We start from the raw sequence: 19,031 nt of genomic DNA on the forward strand, positions 1-19,031 counted from the left end.
TTAAGCCAATGCACATTTAAGCCAAAGCACATTTAAGTCATCTAAGTTAAGCGGCAACATAGCTACATCCCTACTTCGGAAACCTATAATTAAAAGATGCTTCTGGTCAGCCGCTCTAATTCCATTCTAATATCGTAAAACCTCAGCAACATATATAGCAGCTTTGTATTTGACAACTCAGCCTGGTTGCCATAGGCAATTGGGAGCTTCATGAAGACGAGTGTGTGCAATACCATGCAAGCAAGTGAGCAGGCTAACGGAACGGGGACAGATTACGCTCTCCGCCTCCTTCGCCAGCCCACTAGATTTCCAAGCTAGACATGAATGAAGGCCCCTATTAATCTGGAGTGGTGGAAACTCTTGGAAGACTAGTAACCTTTGTAGGCGTCATTACAGGGCTGACTTGCATTTTTCTCAAACATCCAAAAGAGCCTTCAGACAAGAAGAAACTGAAGAGGGATCATGATACAAACCATTTTGTCTCTGCAATAGTTCTGGATCAGTGTTTAAGGGCCAGAGAGCGCTATCAGTTCAACCTCTGATTTGTTCCTAGTTGTGAATGGGAGATTGAAAAGTGCTGAAGGGCAGCCAGAAAACCCTTGGCAAGGTCAGGCAGGGGCTCTCAAGCCACCCCTCCTCTTTGCATCTTGAAAGCGAGAGATGGTCTCTTCTCTGACAACAGACCTCTGCAAATTGGCTTGGCAGATATCATTGCCCCTGGCAAGGCAGGATGCCCAGAAACAATTGCAAGGAACTTGGAGGGAAGGCGGGTGTCCCATTATAATGCACTGAGAATTGGAACAGGTTTTGACCTATAAAGCCTTAAACGGCTCAGGACCGCAAGACCTCAAGGACCGCCTCTTTCCATAGGAACCTACCCCCAGACCCAGACATCATCTTCTGAGACCCTTCTTTGTGTGCGTCCTCCTTGAGAGATCTGGAGGGGGCAACACAAGAACAGGCCTTCTCTGCAGTGGCTCCCCGTCTGTGAAATGCTATCCCCAAGGAAGTTCGCCTGGCGCCTTCATTATACGCCTTTAGGCACCAGGCAAAAACGTTCCTTTTTAACCAGGCCTTTGGTTGATTTGATTGACATCCTATGCCCTTTTAAAATGTGGTTTTTTTGCGGGGTGGGGCTATTGGGTTGTTGTTTTTATGTTGGTTATGTATTTTGTGGTTTTATATTTTGATTTTATTCTGTGAACCGTCCTGAGACCTCTGGGTATAGGGCGGTATATAAAGGACAAGAGTTTGGTGCGGCTTCAGTCTGCTCCAGAGTTCAGCAAGATGGGGGGTCCCCCCACTTCATCTCTCTCCCACCCCCCAGTTCTCTGACACAGGCAGAGGAAGGAGCAGTCAGAATGTGTGGACCCCAGTGTGGTAATGGACTTAACATTTTGCACCATCAAAAGCTGCAGACCAGGCAGTGAATCAACAGGTGCATCTCCCCTGGCATTAGATTCAGTGATAATGCAGTCACACCTGTAGAGTTTCTGCCTAAAGATACAGTGCATCTGCCAAGAAGAGTGGTAGCAATGCCATGCAATGTTCAACAGTTCCATGGAGGAGTGCAGTGTCCTATAAATGATTCAAGGCAAGTAATATAGTTGCCAACTGACTGGAAAATAAAGCCAGCCCGGTCTGCTCCTGTACCTTTATTGACTTCTAAATCTTCAGAAATCAGCAGATGACATTTTTGCAGCACATATACTGTTATCTATTGCGTTTGTCAGTAATTCTATACAAAAGAAAAAGCCCAAAGCAACGAGACAAACATTGCCAGGCAATGGTGTTTAAGAGTGGCTTGAAGCACAGAAATAAAAGCATAGCTACAATGGCCGAGTGAAAATCTGGCAACCCACAGTCAACAAGAAAAGGTGGTCTCACGGATTCTTTGGCTGTGCAGCCAAGACACCAATTCCAGGAATTATTTGAATCAAGATTTCAAGATTTCTGCGTCAAGCTTCAAGAAACTTCCCCTACCAGACACTGAAAGCTGCAGAGATACAAGGTGCAAATGATTTAAAACAAATATTCACAATTTTTCATCAAATTAATTAAAAACAGTAATGTAAGAGGGGCCTGGTGCCCTCCAAGTGTTGCTGGACTCCAATTCCCATCAGCCCCAGCCAGCATGGCCCATGTTCAGGGATGATGGAAGTCATAGTTCAGTAACACCCAGAGGGCCACAGGTCCCCATCCCCCCCCCCCCCGTTGTAAGGTCTAGGGAAGGTACCAGAAGTGGTTTTTAGCAAGGGGTCATGCTGGAGAGAACCGGCAAAGAAAGCCAAGCAGCAAGCTGAGATGAAGCGGCAGCTTGGGGGAAAGAGTCAATCTAGGAATGAAGTGTTAACCTCCAGAGTTCAAGCTAAACAAGAATAGTCAGGAGTCAGCAAGTAGCCTAGGATACAGCCCATTATATGTTGATGTTGAGAACCCAAGTGCAGCAGGCATCCAGCTAGAAAAGGTTGGCTGGTGTGGCGTCTAAGATCACCACCTTGCAACGGGTTAAAGGTAGGGCGATTAAACCTTGTGTTCTGCATTCATCCGTGGCTGGCCAGGCACTCAGCAATGAGAGCAGCCCAGGGATAGCCAAGCTGGTGCCCTCCAAATGATGCCAGCCTACAACTTTCATCACCCCTGACCATTAGCCCAATTAGCTGGGCTGATGTAGTTCCAACAACCTCTGGAGGACATTGGCTTCCTCTACAGTAGAGTGTGTCCCTATGGTCCTCATCCCAAGCACCTGGTAATAAAATGTACTATATACAAAGATCCCTTCTTAGCTAGCACAGTTCACAACTCATAATCTGAATCCCATTACCTCCACCGCCAGCATCATTTTGACTGCCTCATCTAAAAGGTGGTGCCTTATAAAGCCATGAGCGATATAAAGTTCTTCAAAGAGTACATCCATATTCACCGATTCACCGGTACACAATTGAGAGCCCAGAATTTAAGTGGCAGTTCGAGCTCAACGGTTCCAGTTTGTTGTAGCTACTAGGAACAGCAGCTCACTCTGCCCTCTTGCCTTTATATCCAAGATTCCAGTAGCTTATTTCCAATTTAAGCAGCCAGGGTGCTTTGCAACATATCAGTATTGAAGCTCTTCCAAGAAATAGTGTTTTCTCGCACTGCACTCACTCTTCCACCTCCCGGAATCCCCCAACTCGGAGAGCTTAATTTTGCAGCCATTAATTAAGGCTGTCATGTACTTTTATGGGAGGCGTTATAGCAACTCTGTAATTAAAGATGGAGAAAATGAATCCTCTTTCTTTCTTTCAAAAAACTAACACAAACTTTCAGCAATTTTCAAAGTTTTTGTGAAGGGGTTACTACCCACGTTTATTGCATGCGGCGCAAATTAGATTACCCATCAATTTCACCAATTGCTTTTACGATCTCAATTTCATTTTTGAATTCAGAGCTGTAGATTTGTTATTTCTCACCTCTCCAGGCAGTTAACTCCATAAAACATTAAATCAGCAGAAGGGGGGTTTCATTGCCAACAAGTCACAGAATGCCCACTAGCACAGCTGCTCTTGGCCACTTGAGCAGCGCAGCATTTCTTGAAAAGCTCAGTCCACAAACAAGATGCACCAAGCACACATTATGCTCCATAGAGTGGCAAAGCACATGCAACATTGATCGCGCCTCCTTATTCTCTGGCAATACATGGGCAGAGGTACCATCTCAAGCTTCAGAGTAAGGATGCCCTGAGAACCCCTAAGGCACTGCATGCTACAGTGATTGTTGTTAGCCGCCCTGAGCCCGGCTTTGGCTGGGGAGGGCGGGATATAAATAAAATTTATTATTATTATTATTATTATTATTATTATTATTATTATTATTATGGGAGAACCGTGGAGGCATCATAAGATCGCAAGAGGCCTGCTGACCCAGCTGGCAACCAGAAGCACACAGCAGGGCACAACTTTTTTTTTTTTTAATTCTGCGGTGGCCGGTGTGCAGCACTGGGTGACATCACAGATCTCCATCACACCACTTTTCCTCCAGGAGGGCAAGAGGAAAGCTAGTTAATGCCAAACAGATCTGGACAAGGTCGTTCTGTATCCAACAGAGATTCAAGCCTTCCTTTTGATTTCTGTCAGATCCATCCAGCACGAGCATTTTCAGACTCTCCCACAACTGTGTCACGCAGGGGATCCAATGGCCACTTCTAATTGGACTTGACTTTGGGAAGCAACCTGCAGAGACGCACAGATGTAGCCACAGACAGGGGCCGATGGCCCTTCCTCCCAGGCACAGCTTGCTCACTTTCCCTGCCTCTTCTGTTGCAGTTCTGTAATCATTTCTAGAAGCCTGGAGACACCAAGCATTGCCTACCATTTTTCACACTTTTCATATTTAGCCTGCTTCAAATTACATCTGTCTAAACCCAGTATTTGGGGCATATATCAGCCAGATAGCCTCTCATTAATGTTCTTCTCCCTCTTCTACAAATTAGATTTGGGCAGCAAATTAAAAAGCTAGACTTACTTGGCAGCTTTAATATTAAGTTAAAGAATTTCTCTAGTGCGATTGGATTTCGAGCATGCATCTAGCCTGCAATCCTAAATCCACTTAGCCTCTCGGGTTTTGAGATGTGGAGCAGGAGCTCTTTTTTAAGAATGAAGGCCACACTGCCATCTGGGGAAACCTTCCACAGGCCACATGACAGTGGTAGGCAGAGCCAGAGGCAAAAAGCAGGTAAAGCAATGAATGGTGTAGCCTAGTTTATACAGACAACCCTTTCTAGCCTCGATCTGGTCAAGCGAGAGCTCAGACACCTTCCAGCTAGGCAAAAAAACATAAGGAGGATATGATTCATAGAATTGTAGAGTTGGAAGGGACCATGAGGATCATCTAATCCAACCCCCTGCAATGCAGGAATCTCAACTGAAGCACCCACAACAGATGGCCATCCAACCTCTGCTTAAAAACCTCCAAGGAATGAGAGCCCATCCAATTCTGAGGGAGATGGTTCCACTGTTGAACAGCTCTGTCAGAAAGTTTTCTGTATGCTTAGTTGGAATTTCCTTTCTTGTAACTTAAAGCCATTGGTTCAAGACTACCCTCCAGAGCCGGAGAAAACAAGCTTGCTCCAACTTCCATGTGACAGGATTTGAGATATTTGAAAGTGGTTATCATATCTCCTCTCAGTCTCATCTTTCCAGGCACAATATACCCAGCTCCTTCAAACATTCTTCATAAGGCTTGGTTTCCAGATCCTTGACCATCTTGGTTGCCCTCCTCTGCACATGAAGTAGGCTTGGTGAGGGATGTGGACTGGGGAGAATTCTGAGAGAGGAATAGAGAGGCCTAGAGGGCCAAGTTGGGCCTAAGGCAGCAAGCTTGGTTCTTTACCATAAGCCTTCACCCTGGTAGGAACAGGAAAGGGTGGGGAGCCTTCCCTAACCACCCAGCCTCAAAAAGGGCAGGGAGCTTTTCTCCCTGTGCCAAGTCAGTCCACCCTCTGAGGGTGGAGAAACCATTCCCTTTTCACCTCGTATGGCTGCCTGGAGGCAAGGGCCCCTCTCCAACTGGAGGCACGGCAGAACTCTGACGAGTAATTCTTCTTGGCTAGAGCTGTGAGGGCTTAGATTTCCGTGGCTGGGATATGTGATTAATACACAAGCCAGAGAGACACATCCCCGGAGTGGATGATCTAACTGACCTTTTCCAAATCGGGTGCCTCCCAGTTCTTCAGGGCCTTTGGTGAGTGTTTGCAAAATGGGAGTCGTGGAGTGCACTGTGCAAGGCAGTCTAATCCTGCCTTTCCAGCAGCTGCATCAGACCAAGCTCATTCAAAGCTCAAGACCCAAACAATGACATCTTCAGGTGAACTTTCAAGGTTTAATAAATCTCATCAAACAAGGACAAGCGTAAAAAGCATCCTAAGGACTGATTGATCTCTAACTCCCAGCCTGATCACAGAAATCATCCAGAGGAGCACCGCCAGTTGTCCCCTGTGTTACAGAGGTCTGACTGGCCTCATCTGGGCATCAACATTTAGTGTTGCCAGTCCCAGTCTGCCCTTCCAGCAGAGATTTGTCAGGAATGCTCCCTACTAAATTTCAGGGGGGCTCTTTTTTTTATGCCCATAGACCTAGCCAGCAAAGTTCACATTCAAAAAGCGTCTTCCCCTTCCCCGGGGGAATGCTATCTTCTTAAAGACAAGGGGTTCAACATGTAAACATCTCAGTGCCGCACAAGGTTACTGTGGTCCTGCAGGCAGAAAGGAGGCAGAAAATGATTATGCAAGCACAGAGGGATATGGAAATATTGCAAGCACAGCCACCTTGCAAAACCCTAGATTCAATCACCACACATGTAGTAACAACAACAACAAGAACTTTCTTATTTATACCCCTGGGTTGCATTACGTGCAACGTCACCACACAAATTAAGACTCACAGAAGCTTGCGGCATTCACTCTTAACTGGCATGGGCAGTCAACATGATCTGGAATTTTTTCTAAGAAGTATGGTACAAGTGACTTAGAACAGAAACAGAAGTAAAGAGTCAAGCTCTCTCCAGGAATTATCGCCCCAAGAGGGAACACCGATGGGGGGGCTGCAGTTTTACTTCTGCCCCCTTCACATGTTCATAGTACGAGTCCTCTTTTTCCAGGGTTCCAGCTAAGAAGCAGAGCCTCCATGGATGCACAAGGCTCTCCGCTGAAGAGGTTCACTGTACGCATGCAGAGGGACTGGAGAAGTCACGTGGGGCCAGGGTTAAACATGTGCCCCCACTGCCCTGCTCTACCACCTGTGTTCCCTCAATAATGCCCAAGGAGGACTTCAGAAACCTGATCTTCCAAACATTCTAGAACTGCAAATGGTTAGCGCTTCAGCGACTCTGTAACAAGGAAACCTGCTGACATGTATTTCAATATCTTATTTTTTCTGGATGCATCCTTCCAATAACAGCTCCTCTATATTGGTTGGCTTCACGCAGCATGACATGCCAAACTACAGCTTAGCACAAACATGCAAGTGTGCATCTCCAGGAAAAGGGATTGCAGCCCTTTGCTCCTCGCTGGCTTATTTTCTGCTGTACTGAGTTAAGCCGTGGTGTGGCTTAACGTGTCTTCGGAACCCAAGCTTATGGTTTAGCTGTCCTGGACAAACCACAACCCATAAACCACAGGACAATCCCTGGCTACAGCTAAACCACAAGCCTGGTTTTGGATGGCACATTAAGGCAAACCATGGCTTAGCTCAGTGCAGCAGCAGGATGACCACGGAGGAGCCAAGCACGCACAATCTCCTCTCCTGCACATTCACACAAAGCCATGGATTGGCTATGGGTGGTCTGCAAACCAGGCCGCTGCAGCCCAAATTTTAGGATCATCCACAAAATATCAGGGTTGGGTGCTTGTTTGGGGGTAAGTAGTGCTTTTATACCAGCTGTCCAAAAATTACTTCTAGTCCTATTAATGTTTAGGTCAAAAGACAACATGCACATAAGCAACTAATGCTATGACGAAAGGGGGTCAAAAGAGTTTGACAGCACAATCCCAATAAATGTGCCACAAGCTTGTTTTACTCAGAAGTAAGCCCCACTGAGTTCAATCAGACTTATTCTCAAATTAAGTGTGTGTAGGACTTAAGCCCTCATCTCCAGGATTTCTGCATATGACTTAGGAGCAGACACAGGCGCCCTTCCCATACGCATCCTGCACAATGAGAGGCATTGCCCAGGGTGCAAGCCCGAGCCGTTAGAGAGAAACAGCATGCATATGCAAGGGAGAATGTTGCAGCCACTGTGGATGAATCACACTGAACAACATGTGTGAGTCCAGCAAACAATCAAACTATTTCTCAGTGGTCCTATTTGTCACTGATGGTGGTAGGAGCATTTCCCTCTCAACTGGATACAGATCAGCTGAGGTAAAGAGCCACACAACAGTGTGAATTAAGGCACCCATGGGTGGGTTCACAATCCCCCTTTCTGTGCTATGATGTCAAATTACTGGAAAGTGAGAAAGAGTAACCCAAAAGGCGAAAACCTTTCCAGCATTACCTTTTATCCTAGAAATGACTTGGGGTGGGCTGCAGGGGGGGATCAAAACTATAGTCAGAAACAGCCCAACGCATCTTTGGAATTTCTGTTCTATCTGGCTGCTCCTGCTTCTGGCAGGGGCCCTCCTGTTTAAATCCCCTATACCCTTTTCTGCAATAAACCTGCGCCTGGCTTCAAGCACACCATATTCCAGATTGCACAGGTCCATTTCAAAACTCTGGGGATTAAACAGAAGAGGTTGCTTCATTTCTTTGAAGAACAATTTACATAAGTTTAGATCTTGCAGCCATCCACCCCCCACCCGCCTGTTTCTGAATAAAAGGTTCTTAATGCCTTTAACAAGAATAAAGAGCTCAATGAGAGAATAGAATCAAGTTAATGTAATCCCCCTCATATCTTAAATGGGATAACTTTATCCTCAACATTCCCTCCCACCCAAATACATTGTTAAAAGGACCCACAGGTTTAACTTCTACTTCTTCAAACATCTCAGCTGGCTTCCACTTACGGTCATGTTACTTTCCTTCAGGTTTCTGTCCTTCACCTATTTTCTTTTTAAGGAATTTATTGGTTATAACGCAACTACCCAAGGGCAAATCAGAATGGTGGTTTAGAGAGACCATACTGAGTTGGACTTGGGACAACTGCACTGCAGGCAATGCATTGCTCAAAAAAGCAGGCTGAAGGAACGCAGAATGATTTGGGGTGGCTGCACAATGTGGTACCCAGTGTGCTGCCCATGGGCACCAAGGCACCAGGTGCCCACGGGAAACACGCAGGCAAGAACCTGAGCGCTACAGCACTCTCCCTTCCTCTGGTTTCCAGGAACTGGTATTCGGAAACATTACTGCTCAGACCATGAAGGCAGAGCACAGCCATCACTGCTAGTAGCCCCAGGCAGCCTTCTCCCCTGTAAATTTTAAAGCCATCCAAGTTGGTGGCCATCAATGCCTCTTGCGGGAGCGAGTGCCATAGCTTAACTATGTGCTGTGTGAAAAAGGACTTCCTTTTATACGTCCTGAATCTTCCAACATTCAGCTTCATAATAAGATGCCCCCATGAATTCTAGTGTTATGAGAGAGGGAGAAAAACTCTTTTCTGCCCACTTTCTCCAGCCATAATTTCATAAACTTCTATCATGTCACTTTGTACTATTTCACTAAACTGGAAGGTCCCAAATGCTGCAACCTTTCCTCATACAGGAGTTGTTCCATCTTCCTGATCATTTCGGTGGCCCTTTTGTGAACCTTTCTAAACCACCAAAGGACTGTTTTTGTTTTTATTTAAAGGGTTTTGCTGCTCCTTAACCCACAGTGCAAACCTGAACGTTTAGTATGTGCTTGAATCCCTCCCACAAAATACTGACCATCTGGAGGGCACCTGAATCACCATCAGTTCATCCTACCTATATAATGCCCATGGTAAATAGGAAGACCATATTCTTACCCCAAATAATAGTTACGCTTCATATTTGCTTTCTGCAATGCTAGAAACCCTATCCCACGCAGTCTGACAATCTGTCATCAGTTAACTAGATCACAATAGATTCAGAAAGGTTCCCCCATCTCAGAATACCTTTTTTTGCTTCAAGTGACACTCCAATCACTTTGATCCTCAGCTGACGTGTTACTTGGAGAAAATGTGCTTAAATTTAAGATCCAATTTTATTATTGATTAAATTAATGTGAGTTTGCCTGTATCAGCTTCATTGTCTGTATCCTTGACAAGATGACAAGCACAAGGGTGGGATTCTAATCTACATGAGCAACTGCAAGGCAATGGTAACGCCTCCAGATTTCATTAATGATGGTCATAAGAGTCCATGTGACATTAGACGTGGATAGTATTAAAATAGATAAATAGCCCTAGAACACCTGGCTTCAATCATATAGCAGTTCACAGGATCTTGATAAGTCATTCAACTCAGCATCTGTTCCTATTGAGAAGTCAGTGTTGTAGCAAGTCCTTCAGTTTTACCAGAGCAAGTTGAGCTTGAGCACCACCAAAAACAGTGTAGATGGACAACAGTTTGGTTGGTTTTCATCTTCTGCTGTCTTAAACTGGCCTCTCATCATCAGGGAATCTGAGGTCCTTCGGATGTTGTTGGATGCCCCTCAGCTCCAGTCAAGCAGCATTCTTCCCATCTGAAATTAGCAACTGATGTTCTGCCTCTGACAGTGGAGGTAGACGCTGACGCCATCATGGCTAGTGGCCACCGATAGCCTTGTCCTCCATGAATTATCTTTTAAAGTAGGTAGCCATCACTAACTCTTGGGGGAGGAAATTCCATGGGACCTGAAAACCGTGGAGTCAGCCAAGAGCCGTCTGTTTCCTAGGCTTCAGGATGGAGCCACTCCTTAGAGATCTACAACAGGGGTGGCTAACCTGTGCCCCTCCAAGTTTGTTGCTGCTGAACTAGCACTGCCATTTCCCCTGGCTAGAGCTGATGGGAGTTTTAGTTCTGGAACATCCTGGAGTCTCACAGGTTAGCTGCCCCTGCTCTACAAACAGTGCTGAGCCTGCTGGCCACATCCCCTTCTTCCATCCCACCCAACCCTTTGAGGCCTTCAGGTGAACCTGACCACCTGAAGGATGTATCAGGTCCCTAGTCTAATCCTCAATGAAAAAAATATCGTTCTTCAGTTTGCACATGGTACTTGGAATACAGAAGTCCAGGAAGCATGACAGAGTTCCATGGTGGGGCTCAGCAATACAGGAATTCTAACAACGCCCCCCCACCACCACTTTGATCCAGGGTCAAGAATGTTCTCTCAACAAAGAGGGCTTTCCTTCTCAAAATGAAGGGCAGCCCACATAATAATCAAGTGCCACCTCAAAGCCACCCCCTGCCCCTATTACGTAGGCCAGAAGAAAATACTGAGCAAAGAAAATGGGAGTATTCTTCTTCTTCAAATATGCCTGCTTTTGAAGGATCAGAGCAACCTAGGCAGCTCTCCTTCCTGTTGCTAAGAGAGACAGGTGTTTAGGTACTGCAGCAACCTTCATAACCAGAAGATTCTCTCACTGCCGACAGGCTCTGCAATCTGCAATGTAATATAGTATGGACAGCCATGGTTCCCCACCCCCCAAAAAATAAAGCATGGCACAGTATCTCCTTCCACATTCAGCTAAAGGTGTAAACAAGACGCCCCAATTAAAAGGGTCCAGGCATTCTGACATCTATTGTTCTGCAAAGGAATACTAGAATATTTTCAACATCAGAATCTGTTCTGTTTCCCACTAAAGCACTCTTTGCCAAACAGGCACCCTCCAGATGTTCTGAACTGCCACTCCCATCAGCTGCAGCCCACACAGCTGTAGCTGAAGCTGATGGGAATTGTAGTCCAAAACATCTGGAGGGTGCCAGATGGGTAAAAGCTGTGCTAAACTTTCTCTACCTCAACTTCAGGTTCTCATATGTGGAGGACTTCAAAGCAGCTAGTCCGATCAGATTCTGTCCTCACATAACCCCCAACCGGTTCCCCTCTTCATTAATGTCACCTTCCCATGATTTTTGTTAGACCACAAAGATATTTGCTGCCCGCATTCATCTCAAGAGGATTTCTGGGCGGATAAGAGAAGTATATGAGAATCAATGCCCTTCCAATGTAGATCTCTCTTATTTTGAGATCCCCTGCACTTGTTTCAAACAAGGATCTAAGAATAAACCTGTTGGAGAGGGGGACAGATGGGCAGATGTGAAAAAGGGAGGGGGGCTATGTTTGTGCATGCTTGCATAGAATCAGAGTTGTAAGAAATCTCAAAGGTCCTCTAGTCTGACCATCTTCAGATGGGGGAAATTCACCACTGCAGCATACCTGAGAGGGAAGGACATTCAGCCTCTTCTTGAAAGAGAGTAGACCACCTTCACAGGCAACTTGCTCCACAGCTCACCTGAATCTAAATATTTCTTTTTCTTTTCATCTGAACCCATTGATTCAGATCCTACCTGCTGGAGTGACAGAAATTAAATTTGTTCCACCATCTGTGAGACAGTGCTTCACATTTTTGAAGATGGTTATTATCATCATCTCTCTAATTGCCTCTTTTCCAGACTAAATATGCCCAACTCATTCAACCTTTTATCACAGGACTTGGTTCACCCAGACACTTTGTCAGACTTCTCTGGACACGTTCCAGTTCTTAGATATTCTTAAATTGTAGTGCCTCCAGGTGAGATCCAACATAAGCAGAACAGAGTGGTATCATTACTTACTGTGATCTGGACACTATGCAGCTGTTGACACAACCTTGAATTGCATTAGCCTTTCTAGATGCCACATCACACTGCTCACATTTGCTGAGCTTGTAGTTTACTAAAACCCCTACTTCCTTTTCACATGTACTGCTGTCAAGCCAGATGTCATCCACTCTGTATTTAAGCATCCAATTCCTCCCACCTAAACACAGACCTTGACATTTATCCTGGTTGAGAAATTTGTTAGTTCTAGAACAAATAATAATTTTATTATTTATACCCCTCCATCTGGCTGGGTTTCACCAGCCACTCTGGGCGGCTTACAGCATATCTAAAATCTCCATCCTGTCAAGATCTTGGGTACTATTTTTGTCTTCAAAGGCATTAGCTATACTACCCAGCTAGCTTGGTGTCACCTGCCAAGTTGATTAGTGACCCCACCACTCCTTCATCCTTCATAAAAGACATTAAACAACACTGGGCCCAGGAGAGAACCCCACAGCTCCCTCACATGCCATTTTTCTCCCGATTGACAAGTGTCCATCAACAAGCTGCAAACCAATCTAACAGGAGAACCTCCCAGCCCACATTTTACCAGCTTGCCAAGAAGTATATCATGGGGGACCTTGTTGAAAGCCTTGTTTGTCTGTTTCAGCAATACATGGATCCTTGGGTGCGCCTCACCCGGCAATTTAACACACAGCTGAGTCCAACAGATGCCTTTTGTCTCTGCTTTAGGACTGGAGAAAGAGAGAGAGATTGTGCTTTCTCTGAAAAGTGACACTTCCTACTCTTCCATGGTATTCTTTTCCTTCTGTTCCTAAGCAACCTGAAGTGTTCCAATATATCAGTATCTCAAACATCACAGCTTGTGCTCATTCCAAGCACCAGCGTGGCACCTGTGAAAATAAAAATTAGAGATTTGACCACAGAAAATTGGCCAGAAATAGCCCCACAATGCAAGTGCCAAAGATCCCCTTGCCAACTAACATAAAAGGAAACTGTTCCTGCATGGGGTTCTGAGCCACTTTCTGTTTTGTCAGTCAACAACAAAGGACACATCTAGAAAAGGTTAGGAACTTGGACACGAACTTGGCAGTAAAGAATGCCCTCAATCTTCTCAGCAACAGACCAGTTCCTATTCCTACCACAACTAAAGAACATCTTAACACAGAGCAGTGGGCACCAAAACTTAGCTCCCTCTAAGTTCATCATCACATATTCATCTGCCAGGACAATTCTGAACCTGTAGAGCAGAAGCAAGAGCTGTTAGCAAATGCTCCTAATGGGAACAGCCATCTCCACCAACTATAGCATAATTTGCCGTGATTCTCCCCAGCATAAAGCAACCATGTTCACTCTTAAAAATCTGGGGACGTTCAGATGTGCACCTTCCAGATCTGTTAATATAAGTGTACTGTATAGACATACACACATCAAGGCTGAGCAATAATACACAAGTTTCAAGTACTCTTCAGACATTGCATGCATGCATTTATGAAAGGCAGCCAACCACCCTTCATGAATCTCCTGCAAAACTTGAGCTAAGTTTGTTTTCATAAACAGCATCACAGCTTTGCAAGACGCCTGAAAAGCAGGTGTGGTGAACCTCTGGTTCTCCAGATGTTGCTGAACTACAACACCCATCATCCCTGATCACTGACCATGCTCATCTGAGATGATGAGAGCTGTGGTTCAAAATTTCTGGAGGGCACCAGCTTGGGACAGGCTGCTTTGCAGCCCTACGCATAGCAAAAGAGGTACCTGCTTTGTTAAAGCCCAACAAACTTTGCACAGCAGGACACGTTGACTGAAAAGCACAAATGATGAGCTGTATAAACAATACAAACTGCTAATAGAAGCAAGATTCCAAGTCATGATTTGCCTGCATGGAGACAGTTCCCATCAGTTGCCATGGAATGTGACAAGAGCCTATGGATACACAAAGCTTTTCAAAAGCAGCTTGCTTTGGTAGCATACCCTCTTCTGTACAGCATTTGCATAAATACTTGTTTACCAGTTTGAGAGGTTAATCTTTCTTCCCTCTCCTCCCCCAAATTAATCTCAGCAAACTAGCTCAGGGAATCAATTAGTAAGTGCTACGAGCTGTGGCCCTCCACAAGTTAAACTACATCTCCCCTCTTCTCTGACTACTGGCAACATTGGTTGAGGCTGGTGGGAGTTGGAGTCCATCCCCATATCAGACAGTTGCATATTCCTGCATTGTAGGAGCTTGGACTAGATGATCCTCAGGGTCCCTTCCAACCTACAATTCTATGATTGACCAAACTGCGGGAGGCAGTGGAAGACAGAAGTGCCTGGCGTGCTCTGGTCCATGGGGTCACGAAGAGTCGGACACGACTAAACGACTAAACAACAACAACAAAATATCTGAAGGGTCACAGGCTTAGCTACCCCTGCTTTAGTCTGCACCATTTGTAACCCCCAAAGACACTTCTAACAAGGGCCAAGTAAACTGAAGGAAGAGGGAAACCCCTGTACTTCATGACACCAAGGATGGCAGAATGAGGTACACAGCCAGGATAAACACAAAAGTCTTCTTTTCCAATAGGATGAGCATGGGTGTAGGTTTCTCCCTTTCAATCAGGAGCTTCTTGTCCTGGTCATTTGTTGAAACAGCCTGTGACCTTCTTATGATATACGTGATAGCCAGCCATGGCATGTGAGTTTATTTCAATGCACATGCAGCCATACAGCTAACAGAAACTTAAGTATTCCAAACAACTATTTTATTTGTCTATATCAGAAATAAGGAACCAGTGGCCCTTCAGTTGTTGTTGGATTCAAAGTCCCAGACTTGGAAGACATATTTTCCATCCCTTGGTGTAACAGTTGTCCTGGAGTAGTTACAGCAAATTGCTTATTGACCACAATTTAACTGACAGGCACAAGAAGACTAAAATGGATACAGCATCTAAGAGCATGATCTGTCTTCTCAGAAGCTGAGTCCCCATTGAGTTTGGTGGGGCTCAGTCTGTAATAAATGGCTCTAGGATTGAAACCCTAAAGCCATTAATTTCAATGTGAATAATAGGTGCACCTAACTATACATCAGGTCAGTATGAAGGCTGCCTGCCCAAACAATCCCAAATACCTAACCATGTACATCAGACACCTTTTATCCATCCTACCAACAGAACACCCAAGTAGCATTTTTTTAAAAAAAAAGTCATCTGCCCCACCCGCTGCCCTTGACAGTAACAGTTCATCACCATCAGACCAATCTTCATTTCAACAAGGCGCAAAGAGGTGAGAACAAGCACTGATGAGTAAGTGGAGAAAACAAATAGAAGAAGCTGGGTGAAAGTAATTGAACAGATGGATGTTATGTAGTGGTATCACACACACACCCCATCATCATTATTACCAGTGTTAATTAGCAGTGTACAGATTTCTGGGACAAGAGCTGCCACTGCTGCCTTGCTAAAAAGTTAACTAGGGAAAGCCAACACAAAGTACACAACACAAAGTGAAGCAGAGGAGTAAGCAATTGTGTGAGTAAGGCCTCAGTGATTCCCTCACACCCCTCTCTCCTATTCAAACCTTTCATCTTGTACATCCCTTTGCAGCCAGCAACTTACACTTGTCAAGCCCAGAGTCCAATTCTCCCCCCCCCCACCACCCAAAAATTATACATCCACACTAGTCATGTTTTACTCCTGGCAATTATGGGCTAAAAATCACCACTCAGGTGGTCCACCTGTTGTTCAATCCCTCTTTATGAACAGATGTCTATCACATCCATCACAGAAGGCAGCAAACCCCAAACTATCCTCCATATCACATAAAATAAAATAAAAACCAACTTGGGATAATGCCTTTCTCCTAGATGAGCGAAAACCCACCCCACTCATCCCTGCAAAAACTTCCTGAAGAACCTCAAAAGATATGACCGGAATCTCAGCTTCACCCTGCGACCCAAGATACTCTTGGATATGTGTATAGATGCATACCTCTGTGCATATGTGTGTGTATACACACAATAAAAAAATTCTGTGTTCACTCTCCCGTACACAAACCCTTGTTCCACAAATGTACACCTTTCTTTTTCGTGGGGGAGGGGAGAGAAACCTGCACACCATCCCTAAAGTCCACACCAGCCCTTGCACATCACAAAGGTACGCACCTCCAACACCCCAGCCTAACTCGGCCCACCCAAGCCAAGCCCCCAGACCCTTAAAAATAATAATAAAAAACCCCACCTCACAGAAAGCCCCACCCCATCCGCCCCACCCTGCCGGCAGACACCCCGTTATGTCGCCTCCGCGTGCCCCACCCCCCGCCACATTCCGCTGTGTGAACCCCACAAACACGCGCGCGCCCAGGGTCAGCCTCCCCTCCCCTCCCCTCCCCTCCCGCCAACCGCCTCGCCCACCACCCCGCCCCGGCGTGGGGAGCTCCGTCCAGCGACCGCCCACCTCACCTGGGCACACAGCTGGGCGCCGAGCGGTCGATCTCCCAGGTGGCGAAGAGGTTCATAGGGACCGGGACCGGCCCGAGACCCCCAGAGACCCCCGACACCGCCCCGCACGGACCCGGAGCGGGCACGGCCGAGCCGGCAACCGCCGCCGCCGCCCCGGGCCCGGACCCCAGAGAGCCCGCTGCTCCCGCTGCCGTCGCCGCCGCCATCGCGCCGCTACCCTGGGTGCGCTGGGAGGGGAGAGAAGGCGGGCCGGCGGTCGGGGGGCGGCCGGGACCCTCGGCCCAGCCCCGACCTCCGCCTCACAGCGCGGGCGGAGTGGGGCGTGGCCTACGCGCGCGCCGGGCCAATCGCGAGAGGCGCGCGGGCGGGGCGGGGCCCGCCGCCGCCTCGGGCCAACCAGCGCGGGGAGGAGCGGCCGGCTCTGGGCCGCCGACCAATCGGAGGCGCGGGAGGCAGGCTTTTGAAAGGAGGAAAGGCTCAGCTGGGCGTGGCCTCGGGGGATGGAGAGACTGGAGAAAGGGGTGGGGCGAAGTCGGACCCTCGAAGGACCAGAGAGGAGCTGAGTGACGCGGGGCTCGCCCAATAATGAAATATAATGCATAGCCACTGTGGCTGTTTGGCCAATGAGTCCACTGGTTCACCTCGGTGTTCTGTCGGCAAACCCCACATTCCACTGCCATATGCCGTTGCCCCTTTAGCCAGCGGATCTTCAGTATAGGATTCCTCCTTCAAATAAACGTAAAGCTTCGTTATGTGACCAATTTGGTTCAGTCCAGAAATCTCAGATGCACATCTGCATCCGAATCCATGGCTGTCAGGTAGACAGCAGCAGCGGTGCATTCCCACCTCTCATTTTACAGTACCCGTGCAATCTGGCATTTAACACCAATTTATACATATATATTTTTTCTGGTTTTATATATATATATATTACTGGTTTTCCCAGTAGTGATGTATGGAAGTGAGAGCTGGACCATAAAGAAGGCTGATCGCCAAAGAATTGATGCTTTTGAATTCTGGTGTTGGAGGAGACTCTTGAGAGTCCCATGGACTGCAAGAAGATCAAACCTCTCCATTCTTAAGGAAATCAGCCCTGAGTGCTCACTGGAAGGACAGATCCTGAAGCTGAGACTCCAATACTTTGGCCACCTCATGAGAAGAGAAGACTCCCTGGAAAAGACCCTGTTGTTGGGAAAGATGGAGGGCACAAGGAGAAGGGGACGACAGAGGACGAGATGGTTGGACAGTGTTCTCAAAGCTACCAGCATGAGTTTGACCAAACTGCGGGAGGCAGTGGAAGACAGGAGCGCCTGGCATGCTCTGTTCCATGGGGTCACGAAGAGTCGGACACGACTAAATAACTAAACAACAAAATACATATATATTTGGCCCAATCTCTTGGTTACTCTTTTTTTCCCTTACAACGCTTACAACAAGCAAGAGTGTTCTCTGCCCTTGCGATTCTCAACAACAGTGTAAGTACCCAGCCATGCAACTCAGTCACTGCACCCGAAAATAATTGTTAGCAGTATTCATATTAAAGTGACAGAGACAACTTCAGTTTCTAATTGTATTTTGACACGCCTGTCTTTCCAGTTTCCTGAAAATTCTTACCACAAGATAGAATTTTATTTTATTGTATTGTATTTTGAGGTAAGAAGCAGTGAAAGGAGTAACTTACATGAAAATTATGTTACTTTATTGGCTCATTTCCAAGGAATCCTCCCATCTGATTGAATTACCATATATGTGAGGCTGCTATTTCAAGCACATTCACACTGAAAAACAGTGAGGATTGCTGGTGAAGCTTAGGATACTCACTGTACGTGCGGGACAAATCACAACTATGACTCTCTGTGATGGGATGCTATGTTGAAGTGACTGGGCATGAGTATAAATCACCCCATGGATGAGCTAATCACAGATGCATGGTCAGCCAAGCCAGTTGCTATAGTAATGGTCCAGTGCCCCAACTATATCTGTGATTAATGGGTATCAGCTCAGTAGTTTGTTAGCATGTAGTTTGTCTGTCTGTCTGTCTGTTAGTCAGTTTGCCAGTCGGTGTTACTTGCAGTGTTATGTCTTGATTAATGAATTTATTTAGAGCAACTTTGTACTTGCTATGTACATATCTGTATCTGCAAAAGCCTACAAGCTGTATATACCTACATCCAAAACTGTTTTATTGAGCCTTATCTTCTGCAACAGTAAACTCTCTGAACTTTTCTCTGCTTCTGTGTGGTGCCTAGTACTGAGAGCAATTTCCATTGCCTGGGTGGATTCCCAACTTGCTCCACTGGGGTACACACATCAGTGTGGTAGGGAACAACCCCCAAAAGAAAAGTACTGCTCACCTGTTTT

At 46.3% G+C, this 19,031-nt stretch overlaps 1 protein-coding gene and 1 long non-coding RNA gene across 5 annotated transcripts in view; both read right to left on the reverse strand.

The window, feature by feature from the left end:
• Positions 1 to 16,891, reverse strand: part of LOC308472892 (phosphofurin acidic cluster sorting protein 2-like) — a 173,655-nt gene extending 156,764 nt beyond the window's left edge. For all 4 annotated transcript variants that reach the window (XM_080998135.1, XM_080998134.1, XM_080998133.1 and 1 more), the window contains exon 1: positions 16,671 to 16,891. In XM_080998135.1, the coding sequence (XP_080854261.1) occupies positions 16,671 to 16,876 (206 nt within the window). In that variant the 5' untranslated portion in view covers positions 16,877 to 16,891. The remainder of the gene's footprint in view (positions 1 to 16,670) is intronic.
• Positions 1,773 to 3,743, reverse strand: LOC308472979. The gene is made up of 2 exons (XR_013983845.1): positions 2,924 to 3,743; positions 1,773 to 1,996 (listed from the first exon to the last, which is right to left on the reverse strand). It is a non-coding gene; the product is annotated as an uncharacterized lncRNA (long non-coding RNA).
• Positions 16,892 to 19,031: the final 2,140 nt, after the last annotated feature.

The sequence above is a fragment of the Podarcis pityusensis genome (genome assembly GCF_964106645.2).
Source record: "Podarcis pityusensis genome assembly, chromosome: 3".
NCBI lineage: Eukaryota > Metazoa > Chordata > Lepidosauria > Squamata > Lacertidae > Podarcis > Podarcis pityusensis.